The 26,380-nt window shown below is 42.3% G+C and overlaps 1 protein-coding gene across 1 annotated transcript in view; it reads right to left on the bottom strand.

Annotated features, from left to right (window-relative positions):
* The window catches only part of SLC13A1 (solute carrier family 13 member 1), a 34,058-nt gene extending 7,699 nt beyond the window's left edge, over window positions 1-26,359 (bottom strand). Inside the window, exons 1-12 of the mRNA XM_032959997.2 lie at window positions 25,669-26,359; window positions 21,424-21,552; window positions 17,412-17,548; window positions 15,979-16,172; window positions 13,558-13,600; window positions 12,267-12,315; window positions 11,654-11,704; window positions 9,480-9,652; window positions 6,520-6,639; window positions 6,270-6,362; window positions 4,937-5,038; window positions 3,743-3,852 (exon numbers count right to left, since the gene is read on the bottom strand). Coding sequence (XP_032815888.1) covers window positions 3,743-3,852; window positions 4,937-5,038; window positions 6,270-6,362; window positions 6,520-6,639; window positions 9,480-9,652; window positions 11,654-11,704; window positions 12,267-12,315; window positions 13,558-13,600; window positions 15,979-16,172; window positions 17,412-17,548; window positions 21,424-21,552; window positions 25,669-25,767 — 1,300 coding nt within the window. The 5' untranslated portion in view covers window positions 25,768-26,359. The remainder of the gene's footprint in view (window positions 1-3,742; window positions 3,853-4,936; window positions 5,039-6,269; window positions 6,363-6,519; window positions 6,640-9,479; window positions 9,653-11,653; window positions 11,705-12,266; window positions 12,316-13,557; window positions 13,601-15,978; window positions 16,173-17,411; window positions 17,549-21,423; window positions 21,553-25,668) is intronic.
* Window positions 26,360-26,380: the final 21 nt, after the last annotated feature.

Genomic DNA, 26,380 nt, shown 5'->3' with positions numbered 1-26,380 from the left:
AACTTTTCCAACAAACGACAAACACACGATCGCTCAAGAAAATCATCGTAAATATTTTTGTGAAAGTTTTATAATCCTGCTTGCAAAACTAGAAGCCATTACAATTTCAAAATCGTTCGTTTGAATTAAGCTTTTGGGGTGCGTATGGAATTATTGTGATGACAACTTTATTGCTTATACAATAAAATATGGTTATGAAGATTTATTTTAAGCAGCAATCATGTCCATCAGGTCTCATTAGCATGCTAAACCCAGCTGTGAATGACTTTCAAAGTATAATATAATGAGCAAAGACACTCAGAATATGCCAATGTAAACGCATTGCTCGATTTCAGTGCTATACAAGTTTCCCTCGCTCTCTGCAGGTTCGGTTTGCGCGATTTGCGTACATGCGGCTAACCTATTTCTACCTAAAATGCGCTATATGCAATTCACTCATGTGCGACTATGTGGTCTGACGTGGGACAACATTGTGTGTGTACTATGTGTGTGTACTGTGTATGTACTGTTTGTGCTGTGTGTAAAGTGTGTAAAGTGTGTGTGTACAGTAGAACCCCTCTTAACGACGACGCCTGTAAACGATAAATGGCTTAACGACGGGCCTCCATAGAGCCCAATGTGTAGTGTATAGTAGTGTAGTATATAGTATTGTAGACTATTATATACTAAAATTTGTAGTGTATAATAGTGTAGTGTATAGTAGTATATTGCCTCCATAGAGCCCAATGTGTAGTGTATAGTAGTGTAGTGTATAGTAGCCCAATGTGTAGTGTATAGTGTAGTGTATAGTAGTGTCGTGTATAGTGTAGTGTATAGTAGTGTAGTATCTCCATAGAGCCCAATGTGTAGTGTATAGTTGTGTAGTGTATAGTAGTGTAGTGTAGAGTGTAGTGTATAGTAGTGTAGTGTATAGTGTAGTGGACAGTAGTGTAGTGTACAGTGTAGTGGACAGTAGTGTAGTGTATAGTGTAGTGTATAGTAGTGTATAGTGTAGTGGACAGTAGTGTAGTGTCTCCATAGAGCCCAATGTGTAGTGTATAGTGTAGTGTATAGTGCCGTGTATAGTAGTGTAGTGTCTCCATAGAGCCCAATGTGTGGTGTATAGTAGTGTAGTGTATAGTGATGTGTATAGTGCAGTCCATAGTAGTGTAGTGTATAGTAGTGTAGTCTATAGTAGTGTAGTGTCTGCATAGAGCCCAATGTGTTCGCTTACTGACCATTCCCTTGTTAATGACGGGCTGTTGTAGGTACAGTAAATATTAATTAATGCATTAACCATGTTTCTTTTTATGTTACGTGTTTATAATGTCGTTAGTATCTTTATGTATTCATATCCATTGATTAAATATTATAAAGTACGTTTTTTGTATGAAAAAGGGTAACTTTCGATGCTATCGGACCAAATTGTCTTTAACATGTATTTCCTATACACGCTGAACGACCAATTTCGTGGAACCAATTACTGTCGTTAATAGGGATTCTACTGTACTGTGTGTACCGTGTGTATACTGTGTGTGTGTAATGTGTGTACTGTGTGTGTGTAATGTGTGTACCGTGTGTATACTGTGTGTGTACTGTGTGCAATGTGTGTACTGTGTGTATGTAATGTGTGTAGTGTGTACCGTGTGTGTACTATGTGTATACTGTGTGTGTGTACTGTGTGTACTATGTGTGTACTATTTGTACTGTGTGCGTACTGTGTGTGTACTGTTTGTGTACTGTGTGTACTGTTTGTGTAATGTGTGTACAGTGTGCATACTGTTTGTGTGTACTGTGTGTACTGTGTGTGTACTGTTTGTGTACTGTGTGTACTGTTTGTGTACTGTGTGTGTACTGTGTGTGTGTACTGCGTGTACTGTGTGTGTACTGTTTGTATACTGTGTATGTACTGTGTGTACTGTTTGTGTACTCTTTGTGTACTGTGTGTGTACTCTTTGTGTACTGTGTGTGTACTGTTTGTGTACTGTGTGTGTACTGTGTACTGTTTGTGTACTATTTGTGTACTGTGTGTGTACTGTGTGTGTACTGTTTGTGTACTGTGTGTGTACTATTTGTGTACTGTTTGTGTACGGTGTGTGTACTGTTTGTGTACTGTGTGTGTGTACTGTGTGTGTTCTGTTTGTGTACTGTGTGTGCACTCTTTGTGTACTCTTTGTGTACTGTGTGTGTACTGTTTGTGTACTGTGTGTGTGTACTGTGTGTGTACTGTTTGTGTATTGTGTGTACTGTTTGTGTACTGTGTGTGTACTGTTTATGTACTGTGTGTGTGTACTGTGTGTACTGTTTGTGTACTGTGTGTGTGTACTGTGTGTGTACTGTTTGTGTACTATTTGTGTACTGTGTGTGTACTGTGTGTGTACTGTTTGTGTACTATTTGTGTACTGTGTGTGTACTGTTTGTGTACTATTTGTGTACTGTGTGTGTACTGTTTGTGTACTATTTGTGTACTGTGTGTACTGTTTGTGTACTGTGTGTGTACTGTTTGTGTACTGTGTGTGTACTGTGTGTACTGTTTGTGTCCTATTTGTGTACTGTGTGTGTACTATGTGTGAAATGTGTGTACTATTTGTGTACTATTTGTGTCATGTGTGTGTACTGTGTGCATACTATGTGTGTAATGTGTGTACTATTTGTGTACTGTTTGTGTACTGTCTGTGTACTGTTTGTGTACTGTGTGTGTGTACTGTGTGTGTACTGTGTGTGTACTGTTTGTGTACTATTTGTGTACTATGTGTGTACTGTGTATGTACTATTTGTGTACTATTTGTGTACTGTGTGTGTACTGTGTGTGTACTGTGTATATACTATTTGTGTACTATTTGTGTACTGTGTGTGTACTGTGTATGTACTATTTGTGTACTATTTGTGTACTGTGTGTGTACTATGTGTGTACTATGTGTGTACTGTGTGTGTACTATTTGTGTACTGTGTGTACTATGTGTGTACTGTGTGTGTACTGTTTGTGTACTTGTGTACTGTGTGTGTACTGTGGGTGTACTATTTGTGTACTATTTGCGTACTGTGTGTGTACTGTGTGTGTACTGTGTATGTACTATTTGTGTACTATTTGTGTTCTGTGTGTGTACTGTGTGTGTACTGTGTATGTACTATTTGTGTACTATTTGTGTACTATGTGTGTACTGTGTGTCTACTATTTGTGTACTGTGTGTGTACTATGTGTGTAATGTGTGTACTATTTGTGTACTATTTGTGTACTGTGTGTGTACTGTGTGCGCTAGTGGCCAGGCAGCTGTGTCCTGCGGTTCCGCTTTGTAAGCCCTTTTTTTGGAACTCATCGGCCGGCCGCACAGAGGGAGGGGAACCACATTGGGGTTTTTTTTTCCCCTTCGGTCATTCTGGTGACCCAGGTGACCCCTGCGAGGCGGACGGTCCCGTTAAAACACCCAGGGCCTTACGCCACCTGGCATCACGCTCCACAGCTGATCTATGGCTCGGTGTGACTGCCGGCACCTATTGTTTAACATGCCGTCAGATCGCTCTCCAACACACACCGGTGCTGGGCTGCAGCTGTGACAAGTTTATTGGTTGGCCGTGTAGGGTAGAGGAGGGTTTTACGACACGCAGCATTTTTTTTTACGTGATCTGACCCCCCCCCCCCCCTTCTATTACGAGACGGTGCCCGTTTCTTGAGTTCTCATCCCCCCCCCGCCCCCCCGGTTAAACAAAAGTAAACTACTGAAAGAGCATCAGCGTGAGGGAGCAATGGCAATGTGAGGCTTGCCATTTCCTGCGGATCCGCAGAAAAAGAGGCATCGTGGCCGCGTCTGGGGGATGATGAAAAGCAGGAAGCCAAGCATGAGGGCCGGAGTGGCATCTCCCTGATATCCTTTCCTGAAAATACAGAAACCATCGCATTAATAGATCATACAAATTCGTAGAAGTTCCACGTGAACGCAAAGGCTCTCGTGTTGTTTAAGTTGGATATAATAAAGTTTTTTTTTTCTCCTTCACATTTTCCCAACTTTAATCCCGATTGTGCCATCGGCGTCACGTCATGAGATGACGCCTTCATTCCGATCCCACGCAGAGGAGTGCAACTCTTCGTGTTGACGAGCGGTCCACGGAAGCGGATATCTCAGAGCTACCTCTGAGATCCCTGCGATTGATGTCTGTTCCACTCAGCAAGAGGCAGCAGTTTCCCACCTGCTCCGCAATTTGACAGTAATGTTCATCACTCGCTTTATGCCGATAATTTTACATTTTTAATAAAGATTACTGGCGTGTCAGCCAATACAAACCCGAAAATCATTATTGTTTTATTTGCAATGTGTAAATAGAGTAGGAATATTCATTGTCATCATTTTATAAATAGAACTAAGAAAATTACCCATCGGGATGCTTTTTAACAACTGTAGAGGATCACAATCAACATATTTATACTGGAGGAATACGATGAGCTATGAAGCTCTTTTTCACGGATGTCCAGCTCAGCACAAAACCCCCCAAAAACATTGTACCTTGCTTAACAAAGCAAAGGTCAGACTGTTTTGCTCGCAGATTTTACCACCTCCAAAGTGAAGCTGTCGTAACCTCAAGTGACTCAGGGGTGCCCTGAGTTATTTTTACGTTGTTATACTATGGCGCACCGTGGTTCAACCGGTGGTTGACCTGGCTTGGAATCCCGATCACCACGACGAACTTCGGTGGGCGTGCGGCATGTGAATCAGTGCCAGGCACTCCCTTCGTCAACCCCCCGCTGACCAGAGTGGTCAAGCAACAACCACTCCCGACATGGCACCCGGGAGGTCTTCATCCAGCAATTAATTCATTGATGGAATATGCATTAATATTTACACGAAGACAATGAAATCCCACCCACTGTGATTATTTGACACGCAGCTGTAGATTCTCGCGGTGGCCCAAATTGACACAGGGCTCAAGGCGCAAAGAATGCTCAAAATTAGAGGAGACGTACGGTCCGATGACGGAGGCCCAGCCGGGCATGAAGCCCGGTTCACGCGTGAACCACAGGATGGCCATCAACAGGAAGATGATCGCAGCCACCAGCTCTTGATAGCTGCATTCAATCAAGACACCAGCAGCTCACAGTCAGCCTCAAATAGGGACAAACTCGCCCATAACTACACTCATCGCACTCCTCGGAGCTCGAACATGTGTTGCCGCACCACGAAGCAAGTTACTTATTTACATATTTTTCTCCCCGGAACACTGCGACATTTTCCGAAGGGTGTTGTAGTTTTTTTTTTTACAATTGAGATTTCTCACCACAGGCACAAAGGCCAATACGGGAGTAAAGATAAGAGGAGTTCAACCCTTGCAATTGCTTGCTCACGCCACCGCTGGGTGAAGGACCTCCACGACAGGAAGCTCCAGAGAGCTCCTCGAGAAGGTGTCTGGCCTACTCCTCCACACTGGCCAAACGTCCGAGATGATGTGGAAGTACCCAAACTCTACTCAACAACACATGACCCACCGATCGACTGCTGGGTGGACGGAGGCAGGACATTTTTTTGAAACTTTCCCCATTGTTTCAAATCAAACTGGCGACCTCTGCATTGGAAGCACATTGTGCGAACCATTATACCATGGCAAACTTGCATTGCTCGTATAGCATACGGGAGCTAACACACCCGTCTTTGATTTGAGCAAGGGGACGATGGCACGAGTTCAAAAATCGTGCGGTGAGAGGAACAGAGGAGGAGGAAGAGAAATGTATTCGTCCAGCAGTACATTTTGCCGCACACTGCATGGGTGAGACGAGACCGTCAAATCGACGCCACACCGTCCCTCACGAGGATGGAGGCATCAAAGTGTGAAGTTCACAGGAGCGACGGCTGTGCTCATAGCGATAAGGGTAATAAGATTGGAGCGAAGCAAAATGAAGTAAAGCTTTCGACCGATTGCCTTTGACCGCCCGGCATATACAATACGCTGTACGCGCAAGTGTGCGCTGGCAGATAAAGTGTACGGGTTTAACGATGGATTATGAGGGATTTATAGTTCAATAGGTTGGAAGTTGTGCCTCTCTGTGAACGATGACCACTTTGATAAGTTAAGGATATCAAGTCAGGTAACAACTGATTTCACATGCTGCTTTTAATGCATGTAGCCAGCTCATGATGATCAGGTGTCCACCGCACATTTCGTCCAGAGAGTGAACATTCAGGGAAGTTATTAATTTTTTCTACAAGCCACACAATTACGTGAACGCATCTTCACATCCACGCGACTAAATGTTCCAGCTCTTCAATGGCAACAATTGTGTATAATGTGTGCCGCAGCCTCACCTGAAGGGACCGAGCTGCTGATATTCCTTCTTAATGACAGCTTCCGCGGCCAATTCCTTTTCGGTTTTTGCGCATTTGAACATGTGCGCAAAGCTTTGAAAACATGGGGAAAAAAAAAATGAGGAGATTATCAGACGATTCCCGCCGCCCCCCCCCCGCTCACCCCCTCCTCAGGTGACCGCGGAAATAATCACCGGCACATTGACTGCGGATAGTTTGCAGCACGGCTTTGCGCCGCGTCTCAACTTACTTGAAGCCGAGGAAGATGATGTGCATCCAGACCCAGCTGAGAATGAGGATGATGAACGAAATTGGCAAGGAGAAGCTAATCCAGGAGGTAAAGTTAATGCAGTCGCATTCCGGGTATCGTCTGCAAGTGAAAAGTAAAAAAAATATAAAGGCGTGAATTAATGTGTGTGTGTGGGGGGGGGGGGTTCTTTTATTTAAAGCACAGTCAAGTCAGAAAAAATAAACTTTCAGAATCTAGATAATAAATTACGTTTTTGCAATATATATAATATATATTTGTTTTGCTATTCGCCATTTTAACAAATTTCTATTAAACTAATGAGTTTGACAGGCGAAGAATTTCCACGTGATTATGTCTTCTAAACTTTTTTTAATATATCGGGTAAGGCCCATTGTGCTAAGAAGCTGTTTTTTTCAATGGCGACCCAGGCAAAGCAGCAAGCACGTTACGTGGGAAGGGAAGGTCTACACAAAAACACGGTCATTTTTTTAATATCCAGAACTATGTGCTTATGAGGCATTCAATAAATTGCAGTGATATGGGGTCGCGTTTTAAAAGCTGATTCGTTGTCACGTGGTATTGCCTCATTTGTATTCTCTTTCATGTGATCTCACTTGCTGCATCTCGTTGGTTCCATAAGCCAAACGTAACATTTGATATAATTTGCAACATTTTTAACCAATCAATGATGACACACAATAACCGATGCATGTATTGTGAGGATAAACATCTATTTTAATGTAATTGATTAATTGTTACATGCCTAATATAGTATTCACATAATGACTGTCTTCCATAATGATAACTAATAAACATTTGTTTGCATACATATATTTCTTATTTCGTGATTCCAGTGCCTTGACGTGGAAATAATCAAAAGGAAATGACTTGAAAGTGCATGGTCTCCTGCCAAATATTAAGCAATGTAATTTGAATTTTGATTTAAAGCTTTCGTGACTGCAGTAATTCATATTCTTAGTTTTTTCGGTAAAGTCACGTTGAAGAGAAACAACAAAATAACAAAATATATATAAAACAATAAAAAATTCTCACGACGTTTCGACCATAACTCAAACGGTCATCATCAGGTGTGTCGGTTTGCATAAATTTATTTTGAAAACGGCATATTTATTTATATATATAAAAATAACGTTTGCGTCACGCGCAACGATGGCAGTTTGCCAGGACTAGTCCATCTATTTTTTGAAAAGAGGAGGGGGGAGACGAAATTTGTTTTTATGTATGCTGTCTGAAAGGCACTGTAAGCGTGAACAATCAATCAAGAACTGAAATGATTTATCAAATCTTTCCAATGATTGCTAAGATAGAATCCATCTTCTCGGTTGAAATTGTCTCTGTGTTTGTATATGTGGATAGCCTCATGAACGAATCTCTCATGGAAGCCAGATGGCTTACAAAGAACCTCCGTCTTGGAAAAGTCAATGGCATGTGAGCCTACTGAATTAGAACAATGATCTGCTACGGCCGAGGTGTTGGTCCTACCGTGTTTAAGGTCTGCTTTATGTTCACGAATGCGGTCCGAGATATGGCGTTTGGTTTCTCCAATGTAACTACTACCACAGAGGCAACTTAGTTTGTAGACACCAGGGTATTGTATGTCCGGAATCACATCTTTTACAGACGGAACCAGATCACGGATTTTATGTAATGTGTTGAAACGGACCTGGATCTTGTGTTTATTCAAGATTTTGGAGATCTTTTTTTTTTTTTTGAATAAACACAAGATCCAGGTCCGTTTCAACACATTACATAAAATCCGTGATCTGGTTCCGTCTGTAAAAGATGTGATTCCGGACATACAATACCCTGGTGTCTACAAACTAAGTTGCCTCTGTGGTAGTAGTTACATTGGAGAAACCAAACGCCATATCTCGGACCGCATTCGTGAACATAAAGCAGACCTTAAACACGGTAGGACCAACACCTCGGCCGTAGCAGATCATTGTTCTAATTCAGTAGGCTCACATGCCATTGACTTTTCCAAGACGGAGGTTCTTTGTAAGCCATCTGGCTTCCATGAGAGATTCGTTCATGAGGCTATCCACATATACAAACACAGAGACAATTTCAACCGAGAAGATGGATTCTATCTTAGCAATCATTGGAAAGATTTGATAAATCATTTCAGTTCTTGATTGATTGTTCACGCTTACAGTGCCTTTCAGACAGCATACATAAAAACAAATTTCGTCTCCCCCCTCCTCTTTTCAAAAAATAGATGGACTAGTCCTGGCAAACTGCCATCGTTGCGCGTGACGCAAACGTTATTTTTATATATATAAATAAATATGCCGTTTTCAAAATAAATTTATGCAAACCGACACACCTGATGATGACCGTTTGAGTTATGGTCGAAACGTCGTGAGAATTTTTTATTGTTTTATATATATTTTGTTATTTTGTTGTTTCTCTTCAACGTGACTTTACCGAAAAAACTAAGAATAACAATGTAATTTGTTTAACGTATTTACAGGTAAATCATAATCTTGGATATTTCAACCAGTTAATTGGGCAGGTTTGGCTCAAGAAAGATGTATAGGGTCAATATTCTCACCCTAAAAGTAAATGTATATGCACAGTAGAACTCCTCTTATGCGCCGTGATGTGAGTGACAAACATTGTGTATCCTATTCTACGCGATGTGATGTGCAAATTGACTCCACTCATGGACAGAACAAATCATGGCTAATATAGGACGGCCTTGCCAATGATCTCCACGTATCTAAAAGTGTTTTCTTTGATGCCGTGCTAAACATTTTTTTGCGTAAAAAACCACCACGACAAACTCGTCGACAAGCGGAAGCCATTCCGAATGCAGGACAGCACAAAACCGCGGACAACCGCGTATGGACAACGGGAAATCTAGGGCTGGCGCGCAGACAAGAGGAGTTCTCCCGTGTCTGTGTTGGTGTCCGCGCGGAGCCGAGTGCCGCCCGTACGTGTTAAACTGCTCGGCGAAGATGAGGTTGGTGGAGGTGCCCGTGATGGTGGTGATCCCGCCGATGGTGGAGGCGTACGCCACGCACAGCGACAGCGACTTGCACAGCATCTGCTGGCTCTGCGAGTGGTAGCGGCTCGGCACCGCAGGAGCCTCCGCGTCTCCTTCCACCTTCTGCGGGCGACGACGTCGTAAGAATAATCGTGATTTATAACACGAAATAAGCCGCTCGTCGCGGAGAATCTTCACGAGATGTCGCGTATGTGTGTATGTTATCTACTTAAAACTTTGGTGACTGTAGGAATTCATATTCTATGGTTCTTTCGGTAAAGTCACGTAGCTTAAAATTTTTGTTTTTAACAATAAAATAATAAAAATTAAGTGAATAAAAAAAAAAAAATTCACGACGTTTCGATCGCAACGCAAGCGGTCGTCATCAGGAACTTTCGTGTTGCGATCGAAACGTCATGATGTTTTTATTATTTTTTTATTCACTTTATTTAAATTTTTATTATTTTGCATATCTACGTGACTTTACCGAAAGAACTATAAAATATGTGCGCATGCGTTCGCGTTTATGCGCCGTGTAGTTTTGTGTTGAACTAGGACGCGTTTCTGAGACAGGATCCATGCCTGTAAACATTGGTTCAAGCAAGCCTGGGTCTGCTGGTGAGATAATTAATGTGGAAACTGCTGTCGAGTTTCCTCGTCTTGAACCAATGTTGCTCATGAGATGCACTTCTCAGGATGCCATGCAGCTGATAAGTTGCAGTAAAACATACCTTTTTAAATTTGGTATCAGTGTCATTCTTGTCACTCAATCACCCTAAATACGTGTGGCAGCATGATGACGCTTGTGCCTCACAGCAAGAAGTACACAGGTTCAATTCCCGCCTGCTGTGCCTTTATAAGTGGAGTTTGTATGTTTTCCTTCCAGTTCTGCACACGTTTCCTCAACGTGCTCCGGTCTCCTCCCAAAGCTAACACACAACACCGTAGTTGATGTTGGACAAACATCCCCAATGCAAGGCCCTCCTTAAAAAAAAACATGCCTCTGAACTCAGTGTGGCTTTCCTGAGTAAGTAATTGTTGTTGTTGTGATATTACGATGAAGACATCAGACCCGCGGGGCTTCAAACGAGACGCGACTGACAGGTGTGTACATAACGCTGCGGTGCGTTAACAGCGACGCGTCTGCTTCGCGTTGGAAGCGCATCAGTGCAATTATTGGGTCTACCATGCGCTGTCAGCTTCTCATAATCATGTGCTGCAATTGCATGGCTCACTCGAACACTGTCGTCATCACACCTCTTTAGCCATTATGTGCCAACATTATAGGCCAGATGTAAAATTACGGGGGGGGGGGGGGGGGGGGACGGACAAAAGTCCACCTACACAAACGCCGGTTAACAAGGCTTCCTTCATATTCTTGGTTCTTTCGGTAAAGTCACGTAGTAGGGAAACAATAAAATAATAGGAATATAAAACAATACAATTCTCACGACGTTTCGACTGCAACACAAGCAATCATCATCAGGTGTGAAAACCACAACAAGAAACTTTGAAAAAAGTGGCGGTTATTTTTAACGTTAGCACCACGGAGAGCGATTTGACAGTTTGTTCAGATGGACGAGTCCATCTATGTTCGGAAAAGAGGAGGGGGGAGACGAAAAATAATGGCTGCGGTCTGAAAGCCACCTTAAGCGTGATCAATCAATTAAGACCCGAAATGGTTAATCAAATCCTTCCAATGATTGCTAAGCCAGAATCCATCTTCTCGTTTGAAATTGTCTCTGTGTTTGTTATATGTGGATAGCCTCATGAACGAATCTCTCTCTCAAATCGCTCTCCGTGGTGCTAACGTTAAAAATAACCGCCACTTTTTTCAAATTTTCTTGTTGTGGTTTTCACACCTGATGATGATTGCTTGTGTTGCAGTCGAAACGTCGTGAGAATTTTATTGTTTTATATTTTTATTATTTTCTTGTTTCCCTTCTACGTGACTTTACCGAAAGAACCAAGAATATGAATCCCTGCAGTTACGAAAGCTTTAAATCAAAAGGCTTCCTTCGGGAAATATAACCACGGACGTTCTTGCATTGTGAAAAAAGAAAATACGCATTTTCTTTCGTAGAAAATTACGACACACTCATTTACTAAGTTACGTATGCTTACAATTGATTCTACAATTGATCTTGCAGTGCTGCACACCTCTCCGTTGACAGCCTGAAAGAAATGACATTCATCGTCATCATCAGTCGTGCTCTATCTACTGCTGCACAAAGATATCACCAAGTCACACACGGCCGTCACACGACCTCGCGACACCTGACGGTTGGTCCATCATCCCCCGTCTAATGTCGGGGGCCCACTTTTATTCGCAGTCAAGTAAAACATTTTGATACTATAACTACAGTACTTGTACAGTTACATACAACGTTCACAATAACCACAGCCACTGCTATTGCCCACAATCAGAATTGATGCTATGATAGCGTGACAATAATGACGGAAATAAACAAAACTGCTGAATCTATACGCTTTTCTTGCAGTTATATGCAATCACAGGTCCGGAGTTGTGTAAAAAAATAAGGCTGCTTACATAACTCATTAACATTGTGTTGTGACACTGGCATGTGGATTATCATCTGTGTTCTGCACATAAAATGCAATCGTTTGTTTTTGCTCAGATTGACTTTCGTTAACCCGCTGCACTTGAGTTGACCATTTTTTGGCGACACGTTTTATTTACTTTTCGGTCATTTTTGGGCGGAACCACGATACGCACCTTCTTGCTGTCCGTGTTGCTGTCAAGGGTACAATACTCGACATCAATTCTGGAAGACAACATGATAACGAAATAACGCTCTGTCAAGATCGGTCACACCGCGGTGAGATGCGATTTTTTTTCTGCAGTCGAGATACAAAGTGCGTCTCTGGACACTGCGCAAATTAATTGGGTGGAAATACGGCCACTTCGGAAGCAACACAGAATATAATCATAGCAACAACTGGAAAGGAAGTGCATGACAATAGGTAGTGGCCAAAGGCCACGGGCACTGCTATAAAATGTGTTTATTTTATCAAGCGACGGATATGCACAACATCACACACACATGACCCTGATACTGCATCTATCTACATTGGGTGGAGTATGAAATACAGTTCACAAAAGCCAGCGCAGGGTATTATTAACAAGGCTAAGATGGCACGGAGTGTTTAACCCACGCACAACAACAACTCGCAATGAAAACCAAGACCAACAATAACGTATTCTAATGTTCCCAATAATAAATACTTGAATTTGCAGTCGCATTACGGTCTCATAGGGTTGCAGAGACCACTATTGACCTGTGATGCAAGCATTCAGTGAGGCTTTTTTTTAACACGGGGGCATGTAAAGTTGAATAACGATCATCCAATACGACCAAAACTTCGTGTTTCTACTCAGAAAAAAACTTGGCAAATAAAAAGAAAGAAAACAGTGCTAAAGAGTATTCCCCTTGGCATTTCCCGCCTTGCTGGCTGAGGCGCGCCCATCTGCCCTCCCATTGCCTTCCGACGACGTCACGCTGTGCATGGCATGTGACATAATTTCATATAGTTCGGCTCGAATAAATAGTCATTATCGCCAATTAAGCAATTCTAAGGACGAAAATACGTTGTAAAACGTTTACAGAATCCATGCATATGCGCGATTTTTATCTTTCTTGCCCACACGTCTTCAGCTCGCGTTGCTGTAACATGAGCCACCTTTGCTTCATTCCATCACAGACCCTGTACTCAATATGCCCGCAGACTATTTGGTCATTTGTCTTTGACCTCATCTGTCAGTCTGACTCTGCGTGACGCTGACATACGTTGAACATTGTCCAGGAAGCCCAAGTCATTTTTTTTTTAAACAAAGGAAGTGATTTCAGTTTACACATATTTACTGGTTGGATTTGTTTCCATCTTGTCGATTTTGTTTACGTGAGAAAGAAACGCGAGTTTAAAATACTACCGGAGAAAGATGCTGGGAAAAAAACAACTGCATTCTTCGTAAATGTTGAATTGTGCCCAAAATATAGTACATTTACCTTTCCAACGAATCTTGCATTTCGGTTTCTTGAAATTCTAACTCTGTAACAAAAAAACAACGATTTGCACGTGTTATTCGCACAGCTTATTGCAATACAACACAGAAGCACATGCCTCTAATCCTGCAAGCAGCTGGCAAGTGAGTGTTGGTGATCTCACAATTTGTTTTGTGGCCAGGAGATGGAAATACAGAAAGTTGATTGGATCCATCTGTGCGGAGCTCTGACGGTTATTTTAGCACGTAGGGTTTTCGCAGACACTCGTAAATCAAGTGTGGTATTTTGTATAGGAGGGTTGGTCAGCATAGCCCGTTTTAAGATGTCCACAGTAGTGCGTGGGAAAAGCTTGAGAGAATAAATGCTTAAGACATGGCCTAAAATAAAGGACCAGAGTTTGAGAGTTGTATTCTTTCTGTGCCTGGGTTTCGCCGGGTTCTCCGATTTCCTCCCACGTATCAAAATAATCGGCCAAACATCCCAATGCAAGATCCCCTTGAACACACATCCTACGACTAAGTAAGGCTTCCTGGATAAACAAAGGGCAATTTTATTCCTCTTATTATTCTTATTTTCATATGAAGTATGTACATAATATGAACACATGTGTCCACAAATACAGTGACTGTGTATAATGCGTTTATAGTTTCATTTCATAAATCAAGCACAGAGCAAACATTATATACTCAATAACGTGTTCTTATTCAGCTATCCATCTATAGGTATCCTGAGCAAGTAATTACAACCAAACAATCATTACATTTGATAGGTTTGCCCGGTCTCCAGGTCAGGTCATGTGCTTTCATAAAAACAAACATGCATTTTGAATAGGGACTTTAAAAAAATGGGGAAAATTGCCTATGGTTTTTGAGGAATAAGCAAAATTACAAATATTTAATCGTAATAATTTACATTTGTAAGGCGCATTTCATCCGTAGATGCTAATGTGCCATGTATGGAATGCAGGAAATAAATAGAACCTGCAGGGTTAATAGCCAGAACTAGTGGGAGGTTAAGGCCAGTTTAAAGAGGTGAGTTTTCAGTACACACTTAAATATACTCTTTGGTTCTTTCGGTAAAGTCACGTAGAAAATAAAATCAAATAATAGAGTAATTCCTGCAGTCACGAAAGCTTCGAATCTACACTTAAATATCTCTAACGATTCTGTTTGTCATTTGCAAAGCGTTCCAAAGCTTGGGAATTGCACGGGCAAAAGCACCACGACCCCAGGAACAGAGCCTTAGTTCATAGTTCCATTCATTTGGTATAGCCCTGTGAGCCATTCGGCTCTTGAATCGGGTGCAACCGCAACAAACAAAAAACATGAACAAGAAAACATCTTAAAGTGACTATGTGACTGTGCAAACATAAAATCCAGGAAAAAAACCCATCAACATATTCCTGAAATAGCACCGTACACCAACGCTGTGTGCAAAAATCCCAGTGGGATGCAAGTCAAACAACAACAATAACAACCACAAGGCAACTAAGATTAAGGCCATCAGTCTAACTCCGTACTGCAATAAACAAAAACATGGCTAAACAAAAAAACTTTTCGAAATCACAAAAATAAAGCCATAAATGCAATGTAACAGTGATCATAGGGACTCTGACCGAGTTTTTAACAATAAACTACATAAATAACATGTTACACCAAACCTGAGAGACATAGCTGGCTGCATGAGTCACTCCACAACAACAGGAGCATCAGTCGGAGTATCACATTTTTCAATGCACCTTTAAGATCAGCACGCCAAATCAAAATACAGGTAGTACTTTGCAGCGGTCATCCGGAGCGAAACATTTTATTTTAGGCCACTGAATAGCAGTGGCAGCTAGGGGTGTACAACTCCTCTAGAGCAGTTTTGAGTGAAGATCTCATAGGTAGTGATTCAAGTTGCAGTTTATTGGCGATAGCATTCCAGACCCTGTGTCCACAAATTCAGTGACCTCGGAGTGCTGAGAAAGCGGCGATCCGAAGCTATCAGGGACCTCGTTGAAGTCTAAGAAAAAGAGTAGGGCCCAAAGTAGCTCAAGGGACACCAAATTTATGAAAAAAAGGTGCATCGAATATCAACTCAAATGTAAATTCTGATAAAACCTCAAAAGTAATTCACTTGTTAAAATGACAATGAATCTCTCTCAGCTCTACCTCGTCTGCATTTCTCTTCTCGCATCTCACGTCACCTCTATTTTTGTTCACATTTCCCTGAACTCATCTCATCTATATTTATTGTCATCTGCGTCTCTTTCGTCGCCTCACTATCATTTTATAAGTTCAACTGAGTGCCGCCTCCCCCCCCCCCCCAACAAAAAAAGAGTCTGCTTAGGGCCTCTAATGGCCTGGCACCCCATAACAAATAAATCGCGAGTGCGAAACGACTTCGCGACGCCACGTGGAACGACTTCGCGACGCCACTCGCCTTCGTCCACGACGGCGGCGTTGACGTGGCAGCTGCCCTCCGCCTCCCCGTGCTCCAGGTTGTCGATTGACGCCTCCGCGTTCATGATCTGCACCAGCATGGCCTCCACGATGGGCATGAGCATGGCCGCCGTGGAGGTGTTGCTCAGCCACATGGACAGGAACGCGGCCGTCACCATGAAGCCCAGCATGAGCCTGTGCGTCAAAAGCCGCGCAGTCCAAATCAAAGGGGGTGTGAGCGAGAGCGCTGGGCGTTTCGCGCCGCTCTTCTTTCTCTGTCACGGTGCAGCCTATGTCGAGAAGGCGACGTGTTTGGCCGACATAGGCTGCACGCAGTTTCGCAGTTGCAGCAGCAGAGTAGATATTAGCGGAGGTGGGGGCGGAGGTGGGGGGCGACACCACTCGAGCGCCAAGTGCCCTCAGTAACTCTGGGCTCCCGTTCACCTTGGAACTCGTGAGCTATTGGGCCATGATGTGACCACATCTCCGAAAACCCAGTGACAGAAACTGAGCCTCTGGAATTGCTGTCCGCAGAGATTTTTTGTATCCAAATGACAGACCTTGCTAACCCTGACCATAATTTTGCTTACCTATTTAGCGGTGCATTTCAATTCCCATCTCTTAAGGTTTCAGCAGATTAAATATCAACATAAAGTGTGTCACTTCTTTCGTCTTCGTGAAGGGTTAGAGTTTAGCAGTTGAGGTTACAGTTTAACTGTTAGGGTTTGGAGTTAGGGGTTAGGCAAAGGTACAGTGGTACTTAAAATCGTTTGTTGTGCTGTATCTATGGATACAGTCATCTTAGCCATTGGATGGACGATGCACTTTCGGTTTCTCCCATTCGGATCACGGGAAAAGCAGACGGAGCAAAATCATTTTTCAAGACTATGAAGAAAACTAGGTATTAACGTTATATATCGATCAATCAATTCCAAAAATATTGTAATTAAGGTATTGGAAGAGGGCATTTACACATTAAGTTCATGGATAAATGTAATTTCAAAATTTACAGCATGAATTACTGGCACACATTATAAAATACTTATTGCAAAAAATATCTATCTCGAACATCCATGAGAAAGCAATGACCATTTACATTCAGGTAAAAAAATACATTTCGAACAGAAACAACGTAGCCTACAAATATCTCACTCTGGAGAGACCACCCATCAAATCTAATTAAATTCTGACACGTCATCTCAGACGCATTGTAGGAACAGGTAGAGGCGTGGGTGGACAGAGTATCAGACAGACAGATAGACGGTATAGACACACCTCATGACAGCAAAACCCTCTGGTCCTCATCAGATGGATTCACATCGGAAGCAGGAATGAATGTGGGTGGACTTTGCGGAAGACGCGATTTTATATATTTTTTTGCTTTACACCAAAACGCCCACCCCCCACCCCACCCACTCGCCGGCATCCACTCACCAGGCCGGGTTGGAGCCCACGACCATCACCATACGTAGCGCGATGCGCTTGTGCAAGTTGGCCTTTTCGATGGCAGCTGCCAGGCAGATGACGCCCGTCAGCAACAGGTGGAAATCCTTGAAGTACTCAGCAGCCACCTGCACGAGCATAGCAGCAGCAGTAGCAGCAGCAGCACCGGTGACCGTGAATAAAAGAAAATGAATAAGGTAACTTTCACGCATAGGCGAGGGCACGCAACGAGGTAACACAGACAGACAGCCGTGCTCGTTTGATGACGATGAAACATCGACGAGGCCGCATCCGTGCAGACAGAACGACTGGGCACGTCTTGATCGCTCGCGTGACTGCTGTGCATCATTGTCTGGGCTGTGTTTGAACGGATACATTTGCGATGCAGAGGTTGCATATTAGTTCTGGGACGGAGCACATTATACAGGGTGCTTCAAAACGAACGTTTTGACGCTTCTGAGAATTTGCAACGATACCACGTGACATGCACTGCTGCCTCCCGGGATCTGGAGACCACCTGGAGAAGACTCGAGGCCACGTGTTGACGACGATGGTGAACACGTGGAGAACTCTTTGACGCTATTAACGTGTACATTTGTTATCACGTTACAGTGTATGATCCGTTCTTTTTCCATTAAAAACCATAGTGTCATATAGGTCTTTAAAAAAAATTAAGCACCCTGTATATATACATATACAAAGACAAATATCCCCCCCCATATAGCCTTAACAGACTGCTGGGGCAAGTGCTGTTAGTGAGCATGTATGAAGGCTGACACGGCGCACGAGAGGGTGGGTGGTCAGCACCACGCCCGGCCGCACCGGGTACTCAATTGAGGCTGAGTCGCCCTAGAGGGAGGCCCAGGATCGGTTCAGATAATCGTCACCGGTGTTGACCGTGAGCGGGAATGGAGCTCGGGCGGCCAGGTTTGTCGTGCGGCGAACTAACCGTGCGTGACACTACCGCACACACACAGACATTTATCACTCCAATACTGCATGAAGGCCTCCCCATGGCCATGCGGTTTATTGACATACTTCACTCTGCTGGGCAGCGCAGGTTGGTGAAAACACGAATTAGAAAAATATGGGAGCATAGCAGTACGGACAGTACAATGGATTTTTTTCCATACTTTACCCCCTGCCCATAATGTAGCCAGCCTTGCAGCCAAATCACTTGTTATGCATGGTGGTCGCCTATCAAAGCACGATCCAGGTTGAAACCCGCTTAGCTTTTGAGATCTCATGAAATCGGGTGCATTCGGTTAGAGGCATATAAACACAGTAACTGTAATGTGGAAATGTGTCTGAGAAATTGTACAACCCCATGCATGCGCCAGTAAAAGCATTAAAACAAATATGATACAATGAAACACTTTACAATGTGTTCATGGCTTTCAAGAATTCGACTGTGTATAAGCCTCATCTGCTTCTAAGCCAAAAGTCAGGTTATGTGCATGGGGTGTACAAGTGTGAACATTAACTAGAGTTTGCCTGAGCAGCTACTTTATCCCAATGAAATGCTACTTTAGTCATTTAGCCTGAGACTCAGTCAGGCATCTGGAAAATGAGTTATATGGATAGACTGACCCCCTCCATAGGAATGTGGAATTTCCACCACTGACTCTGCAGGGCTGTAAGCGGATTATCACTGCCTCAATGTTCATTTAAGCAGAAACTCACTTTATTTGAGTCTTCTATTGTTACGAGTTCAGGAATGTAATACGTGATTATTGTGATATAATTGAATTATCACAAAACAAGGAAGGAAAAACCACGCAAAGGCATGGATTCTGTAATTCTTTCCAAGATGATATAGAGTAGAACCCCTCTTAACGACCACCCCTGCTAACGACGGTCCTCCATAGAGCCCAATGTGTAGTGTATAGTGTAGTGTATAGTAGTGTATAGTGTAGACTGTAGTGTATAGTAGTGTATAGTGTAGTGTATAGTAGTGTAGTGTATAGTAGTGTAGTGTATAGTAGTGTAGTCTATAGTAGTGTAGTGTATAGTGTAGTCTATAGTAGTGTAGTGTATAGTAGTGTAGTGTATAGTGTAGTCTATAGTAGTGTAGTGTATAGTAGTGTAGTGTATAGTGTACTGTATAGTAGTGTAGCGTCTCCATAGAGCCCAATGTGTAGTGTATAGTGTAGTCTATAGTAGTGTAGTGTATAGTAGTGTATAGTGTAGTGTATAGTAATGTAGTGTACAGTGTAGTCTATAGTAGTGGAGTGTACAGTAGTGTAGCGTCTCCGTAAAGACCAATTTGTAGTGTATAGTGTAGTGTATAGTAGTGTATAGTGTAGTATATAGTAGTGTAGTGTACAGTAGTGTAGTGTAAAGTGTAGTCTATAGTAGTGTATAGTGTAGTGTATAGTAGTGCAGTGTATAGTGTATAGTAGTGTAGTGTATAGTGTAGTCTATTGTAGTGTAGTGTATAGTGTAGTGTATAGTAGTGTAGCGTATAGTGTACTCTATAGTAGTCTATAGTAGTGTAGTGTATAGTGTAGTGTATAGTAGTGTAGTGTATAGTAGTGTAGTGTATAGTGTGGTGTATAGTAGTGTAGTGTATAGTGTAGTCTATAGTGTAGTCTATAGTAGTGTATAGTGTAGTGTAGAGTAGTGTATAGTGTAGTGTATAGTAGTGTAGCGTATAGTAGTGTAACGTCTCCATAGAGCCCAATGTGTAGTGTATAGTGTAGTCTATAGTAGTGTAGTGTATAGTAGTGTAGTGTATAGTAGTGTAGTGTATAGTAGTGTAGTGTATAGTGTAGTCTATAGTGTAGTCTATAGTAGTGTATAGTGTAGTGTAGAGTAGTGTATAGTGTAGTGTATAGTAGTGTAGCGTATAGTAGTGTAGCGTCTCCATAGAGCCCAATGTGTAGTGTAGTCTTTAGTAGTGTAGTGTATAGTAGTGCAGTGTATAGTGTAGTGTATAGTAGTGTAGTGTAAAGTGTAGTCTATAGTAGTGTATAATGTAGTGCATAGTAGTGGAGTGTATAGTGGAGTGTATAGTAGTGGAGTGTATAGTGTAGTCTATTGTAGTGTAGTGTATAGTAGTGTAGTGTATAGTGTAGTCTATAGTAGTCTATAGTAGTGTAGTGTATAGTGTAGTGTATAGTAGTGTAGTGTATAATGTAGTCTGTAGTAGTGTATAGTGTAGTGTATAGTAGTGTAGTGTATAGTGTATTCTATAGTAGTGGAGTGTACAGTAGTGTAGCGTCTCCATAGAGCCAAATGTGTTTGCTTACCGACCATTCCCCTGTTAACGACGGGTCGTAGGTAAAATAAATATTAATGAATGCATTGTAAAACAATGTGTTTTTTATGTTATGTGTTTATAATGTTGTTAATATCGTTATGTATTAATATCAATTGCTAAAATATTATAAAGTACGTTCTTTTTTGGGTGAAAAAGAGTAACTTTCGATGCTCTCGGAACGAATTAAGCCTCTATAACGTGTACAACCAATACTCGCTTAACGACCAACTCACTTAACGACCGGTTCCGTGCAACCAATCACCGCCCTGAACAGGGATTCGACTGCGCGCTTGTGCTGCAACGTATTTTGCGAAACTGTCACACGTCTGAAGCTGCCCAACGGGACCATTGTCAAATTCCACGGCGAACGATTTTGTCGTCGATTTTTTTTGTGCCGCTGCATCGTCGGCGGCCCCCTTTATCAATTTGACCGCTCTAAGTCGTTTCCTCCAAACGTACGGAGCTGAACGCATGAACGTTTTCAACTTTAGTGGGAATGCGCTAATCGGTCATATTCTTAAGTTCACGTGTGCTCCCGAAACTCCATCGGTACTTGGGCATTTGTTTAATACTCACGTGAGACGTGACATCGAGTAAATAGTAAATTAATGACGACGATAACGATGACGGTGGATACCGGACAGCTGTGAAAAAAAAGAGCTTCACAGCTCATCGGATTTCTCCAGGGCAAATCAAGATAAATATATCCGATTAAATAAAAAAATCGTTTGAAGGGTTAACCTCGCTCGACTTGAGGATGCCGAAGAGAGGGAAGAGGAATCCTGGCACCATGGCCGCAGCCCCAAGGGGAACGGCCTCCGAGATCCAGTAGACGGCCGTCACGATGAGGGTGTAGCCACACTGGGCCACCTGAAGGCAGACGCAGCAAAAGAAGGACCACGGCTCTCATTTGCCACCAACTCTTGGCGGTGAGCATCACCACGGCGCCTGTGCCAGGCCACGTGCACTTTGAAGCTCGGGCGATAGTAAGCACGGGGGCACCAGCCACACCCTTCAACTTGGCAAGGGTTATATCCTTAGCTCTTTCGGTAAAGTCACGTTGAAGGGAAACAATAAAATAATAAAACATATATAAAACAATAAAAATTCTCACGACGTTTCGACCATAACACAAACGGTCATCATCAGGTGTGAAAAACCAACGGCAAGAAATATTTGAATTCATTTCATTTTTTTTTAAAACGTTAGCACCACAGGCAGCGATTTGGCAGTTCTAACATTTTCATGGAGAAATTTGAGACTGACGCCATCCAGACTGCCACTCTGCGCCCAACCTTATGGAAGAGGTACGTGGATGACACTTTTGTCATCTGGCCACATGGCCGGCCTGCTCTAGACCAATTCTTCGACCACATCAATTCCATACACCCAGCCATCAGATTTACCATGGAAGTCGAAAAAGATGGGAAGCTACCTTTTTTGGATGTCCTAATAAAAAAGAGACCTGATGGTTCAATCTGAAACCGGTTTGCCACCACCATCCATCACAAAAGAATTCTCTCATCAAGACTCTGTACCATAGAGCCCAATGCATATCCGACCAGGAACACATTGGCAGTGAACTCAAGCACGTACACCAAGCTCTTAAGGCTAATGGTTACTCCGACTATACAATCCGCAACGCTATCACTCAAACCATGAAGGACCCTCTTTAGGAGCCTTTCAAAACCATCACTTTACCCTACATTGCGGGGATCACAAAAAAGATCTCCAAAATCTTGAATAAACACAAGATCCAGGTCCGTTTCAACACATTACATAAAATCCGTGATCTGGTTCCGTCTGTAAAAGATGTGATTCCGGATATACAGTACCCTGGTGTCTACAAACTAAGTTGCCTCTATGGTAGTAGTTACATTGGAGAAACCAAACGCCATGTCTCGGACCGCATTCGTGAACACAAAGCAGACCTTAAACACGGTAGGCCCAACACCTCGGCCGTGGCAGATCATTGTTATAATTCAGTAGGCTCACATGACATTGACTTCTCCAAGACAGAGGTTCTTTGTAAGCCATCTGGCTACCATGAGAGATTCGTTCATGAGGCTATCCACATATACAATCACAGAGACAATTTCAACCGATAAGATGGATTCTGGCTTAGCAATCATTGGAAGGATTTGATAAACCATTTCAGGTCTTAATTGATTGTTCACGCTTTTACGGTGGCTTTCAGACAGCATACATACATTTTTCGTCTCCCCCCTCCTCTTTTCAGAACATAGATGGACTCGTCCTTCTAAATAAACTGCCAAATTGCTGCCCGTGGTGCAAACGTTTTTTTTTAAATAAATACAAACACCGTTTAAAAATAAATAAATGCGAACTGACACTTCTTTCAAATGTTTCTTGCCGTTGGTTTTTCACACCTGATGATGACCGTTTGTGTTATGGTCGAAACGTCGTGGGAATTTTTATTGTTTTATATATATTTTCTTATTTTATTATTTCCCTTCTACGTGACTTTACCGAAAAAAACAAGAATATGTTCTCCCCCTGTTTGTGTGGAATTTTTCTCCGGGTCCTCCGGGGTTTTAGGAATGAGCGAATGCACGCCAGATTAATAATTCATGGTTCAGTGCGAAAGGGTCAGATTTGTGAGCGTCTACAGAGATGGCCGTCACATACTCTTTGGTTCTATTCGGTAAAGTCACATAGGTAAAAAATAAAATAACTAAAATCACGTTTCGGCCACAACACAAATGGCCTTCATCAGGTGAAGGGACCGTGCTGTCATGAGGACAGCACGGTCCCTTCACCTGATGAAGGCCACTTGTGTTGTGGCCGAAACGTCGTGATTTTTGTTATTTAATTTTTTTACCTACGTGACTTTACCGAATAGAACCAAAGAGTATGGATCCTTGCAGTCACGAAAGCTTCAAATCTAGAATGACCGTTACACCTGGCGCCTATACTGCACTGGGCGTCCGTGCTTTTATTGGTCAGGGCAGCTTTGTGACGATCGCTTTTGCGACGTTTTACTGAACCAGATAGATAATACTACTCCTCATTATACTACTTGCATGATAAAGATCATTATTACAATAATGCATTGGAATTGTGCAGCATTGTTTAATAACTATACGATAAACACAACACATTGCCATTCTGAGTGATCGACTATATTTTACGATTACGTACTTTGCAGTCTAATATAAAACTATCTTTACGAGCACCTACAACTGCTTTTGACGAAAGTGCATCATGGGCTAAAACTAAACTATTTTTGGTTATTCTCCAGACTACAAATGATCCCAACAACCATATCCTTGTGCAATAATACTGATAAAGGAACAATAATAGTCCGCAAACCCTCCGAATCAGCACCCTTTGCTAAATGTAGCTATATATGCTGATAGCAAATTATATTGCATACTATTCTTAAACGTTTCATTTTACCAGGTAAAGCCCACTGAGCTATATAGCTCTTTTTTCAGAAGCGACCTGGCCACGAATCATAATTCAATGAAGTGGCTTGTCACGTGGAAATGTAATGCAGCCAAATAATCTAAAGGCATGTTCCTAAATGTGGAGGGAAAAACCGGAGGACCCGGAGAAAAATCCATGCGACCACAGGGAGAACACGCAAAGTCCAAATATACAGGGGTCAGGATCGGGATCGAACCCACGTGGTCGTGTGTCCGAGGCGAGGTAGTTCACATATCGCCACCGTGGCGCCTAAGTGAGAACAGAGAGAGCCTCTGGATTGCTGAAGTTTCTACGCTTATTTAACCTAAGAGGAGCATTTAATGGTCAGAGGTAATTTTACTTTCAGCACAAGTAGGTATTGCATGGACAATGATTGCATTAATAGCCCAGAGGAATGTCCCAAATGTACTGGTACAATGAAGGCAGACTGTTTCCCTTCTACTTGAATGCAGTGACCAATCCGATTTGTGTTTGGTCACAAGAGGCCTCACTGTGCCTGCCTTATGAACGATAGCATCTGAGTTGTGGGGCTCTTCTCAAGATGACTGAAATCTTATACATGGCTTCGCAGCATTCATGAGTTTTGAATGATCAGGGACGGTATTATCAGATTGTTGTACTTGCCGATGCACTGTATATATATAAAAAAAATGTATGTGCTGTGAAGGACCGTTGCCTGAAACATCGCCAAAAAGTTTTCCCTGGTAAGGCAGCGTTATTGACGAACCCGATCAGCGTTGTTATTTGTGCTTTGTACCACTCCCAAAGCAGCATCACCAATGCATTTGTTTGGTTTGTATAATGTATCTCAGCATTGAACGAACCACGGTCACTGTGTGTGTGTGGACTCTTTTACAATGCGTGGGGAGGATGAGCGTGCTTTTAGCCAAATGAAATGTAATTAAAAGTAGAAACAATCGCACGCGTGGCTTTATTAAAGTAATCCCGAGCATAATTCGACTTATTTTGTCGTTCGTTATATTTTGATCAAAGTACATCCTAATAACATCTTGGCCACGCTCGGAGACAGGAATGGAACCGTGGTAGAGTCTGAATGATGCAATGACCTCATCTTAGGACACGAGCAACTTAGACATTTTTTTTTATTCATAACTCTTATGAAATGTTAATTCTTGAAAAATACAAAAGGTGGTCAAATGACCACATAGAAATACCCCATATAAATACCCCATATTTGTTTCTTCGTTTTGTACCTTTTGCATAAAATCCAGTTAAAAAAATGCGTAAAGCGCTATACAAGTCAAAATACGATTTTAGCATTTCATTCTAAAAATGTATTCACCGCCTATTCAGAGTTGTGCAAAAATAATAGTAAATAATGCTATATTTTTTCCGTTTATACTTTTAAACGTCAAGACTGTGTGCATGAAGTTGCATAACCGTACACTTAGAACGAAATTGTAAACATAAAAAAAATCTATTTTAAACGGTGGCATAAAAACAGTTCGAATGCAAAACAATTCAAACATAGAAAATTACAGACTTTTCCAAGGGACTTAAACCAGTTGCACCTACCGGTGTTTTGATGGCAAGTGGAAGAGGCAGAAGGAGCAGAGGCGTCAAGACGACGATGAGGAATTTGCGGTACCTCCAAAAGGCACGAAGACAACCCATGGCAGAAGACGTCCGGTTTGTCACTGTGATCTCTCAATACGCCTGCTCAAAGACACCAAGTGTCACTTGAAGGTATGGGACCAGCACGGGCACTCACCGCCGGCTTTATACCAAGATTTGGGGTTAATGAGTAAGCCTAGACCTCCGCCCTGAGTTGAATGAGCGTCCAATGTTCCATCCTTGCAGAACCGTAACAGGACGTTGACCCCACTACGAGACGCGGCACCTGAAGATGAATTTACAAAACTGCTAAAGTAAATGAATGCATTTTTCAATCTCTGCATGTTGATCATATTAATAGAATTATTTTCAAACGTGAATGTCTCTCTTGAAATGTATTTTGTTCTACCGCAAGCGTTTGGTACTATACTCTTTGGTTCTTTCGGTAAACTCACGTAGGTATAAAATATATATTTTTTCATTTTTCCACCTGAGGACGACGACTTGTGTTGTGATCTAAACGTCGTGATTTATTTTATTTTATACCCACGTGACTTTACCGAAAGAACCAAAGAGTATGGATTCCTGCAATCACGAAAGCTTCAAATCAAGAATGTTTGGTACTATGTCCAACGTTTTCATCCAGCACGCTTCCAGCACGTGGAGTGAAACG

The sequence above is a fragment of the Petromyzon marinus genome, chromosome 24, assembly GCF_048934315.1.
Source record: "Petromyzon marinus isolate PM22_M1 ecotype Great Lakes invasive population chromosome 24, UKy_Petmar_22M1.pri1.0, whole genome shotgun sequence".
NCBI classification, from domain to species: Eukaryota; Metazoa; Chordata; class Hyperoartia; order Petromyzontiformes; family Petromyzontidae; genus Petromyzon; species Petromyzon marinus.
Note: the sequence above shows the minus strand (reverse complement) of the source record. Positions and strands in the feature narration are given on the sequence as shown.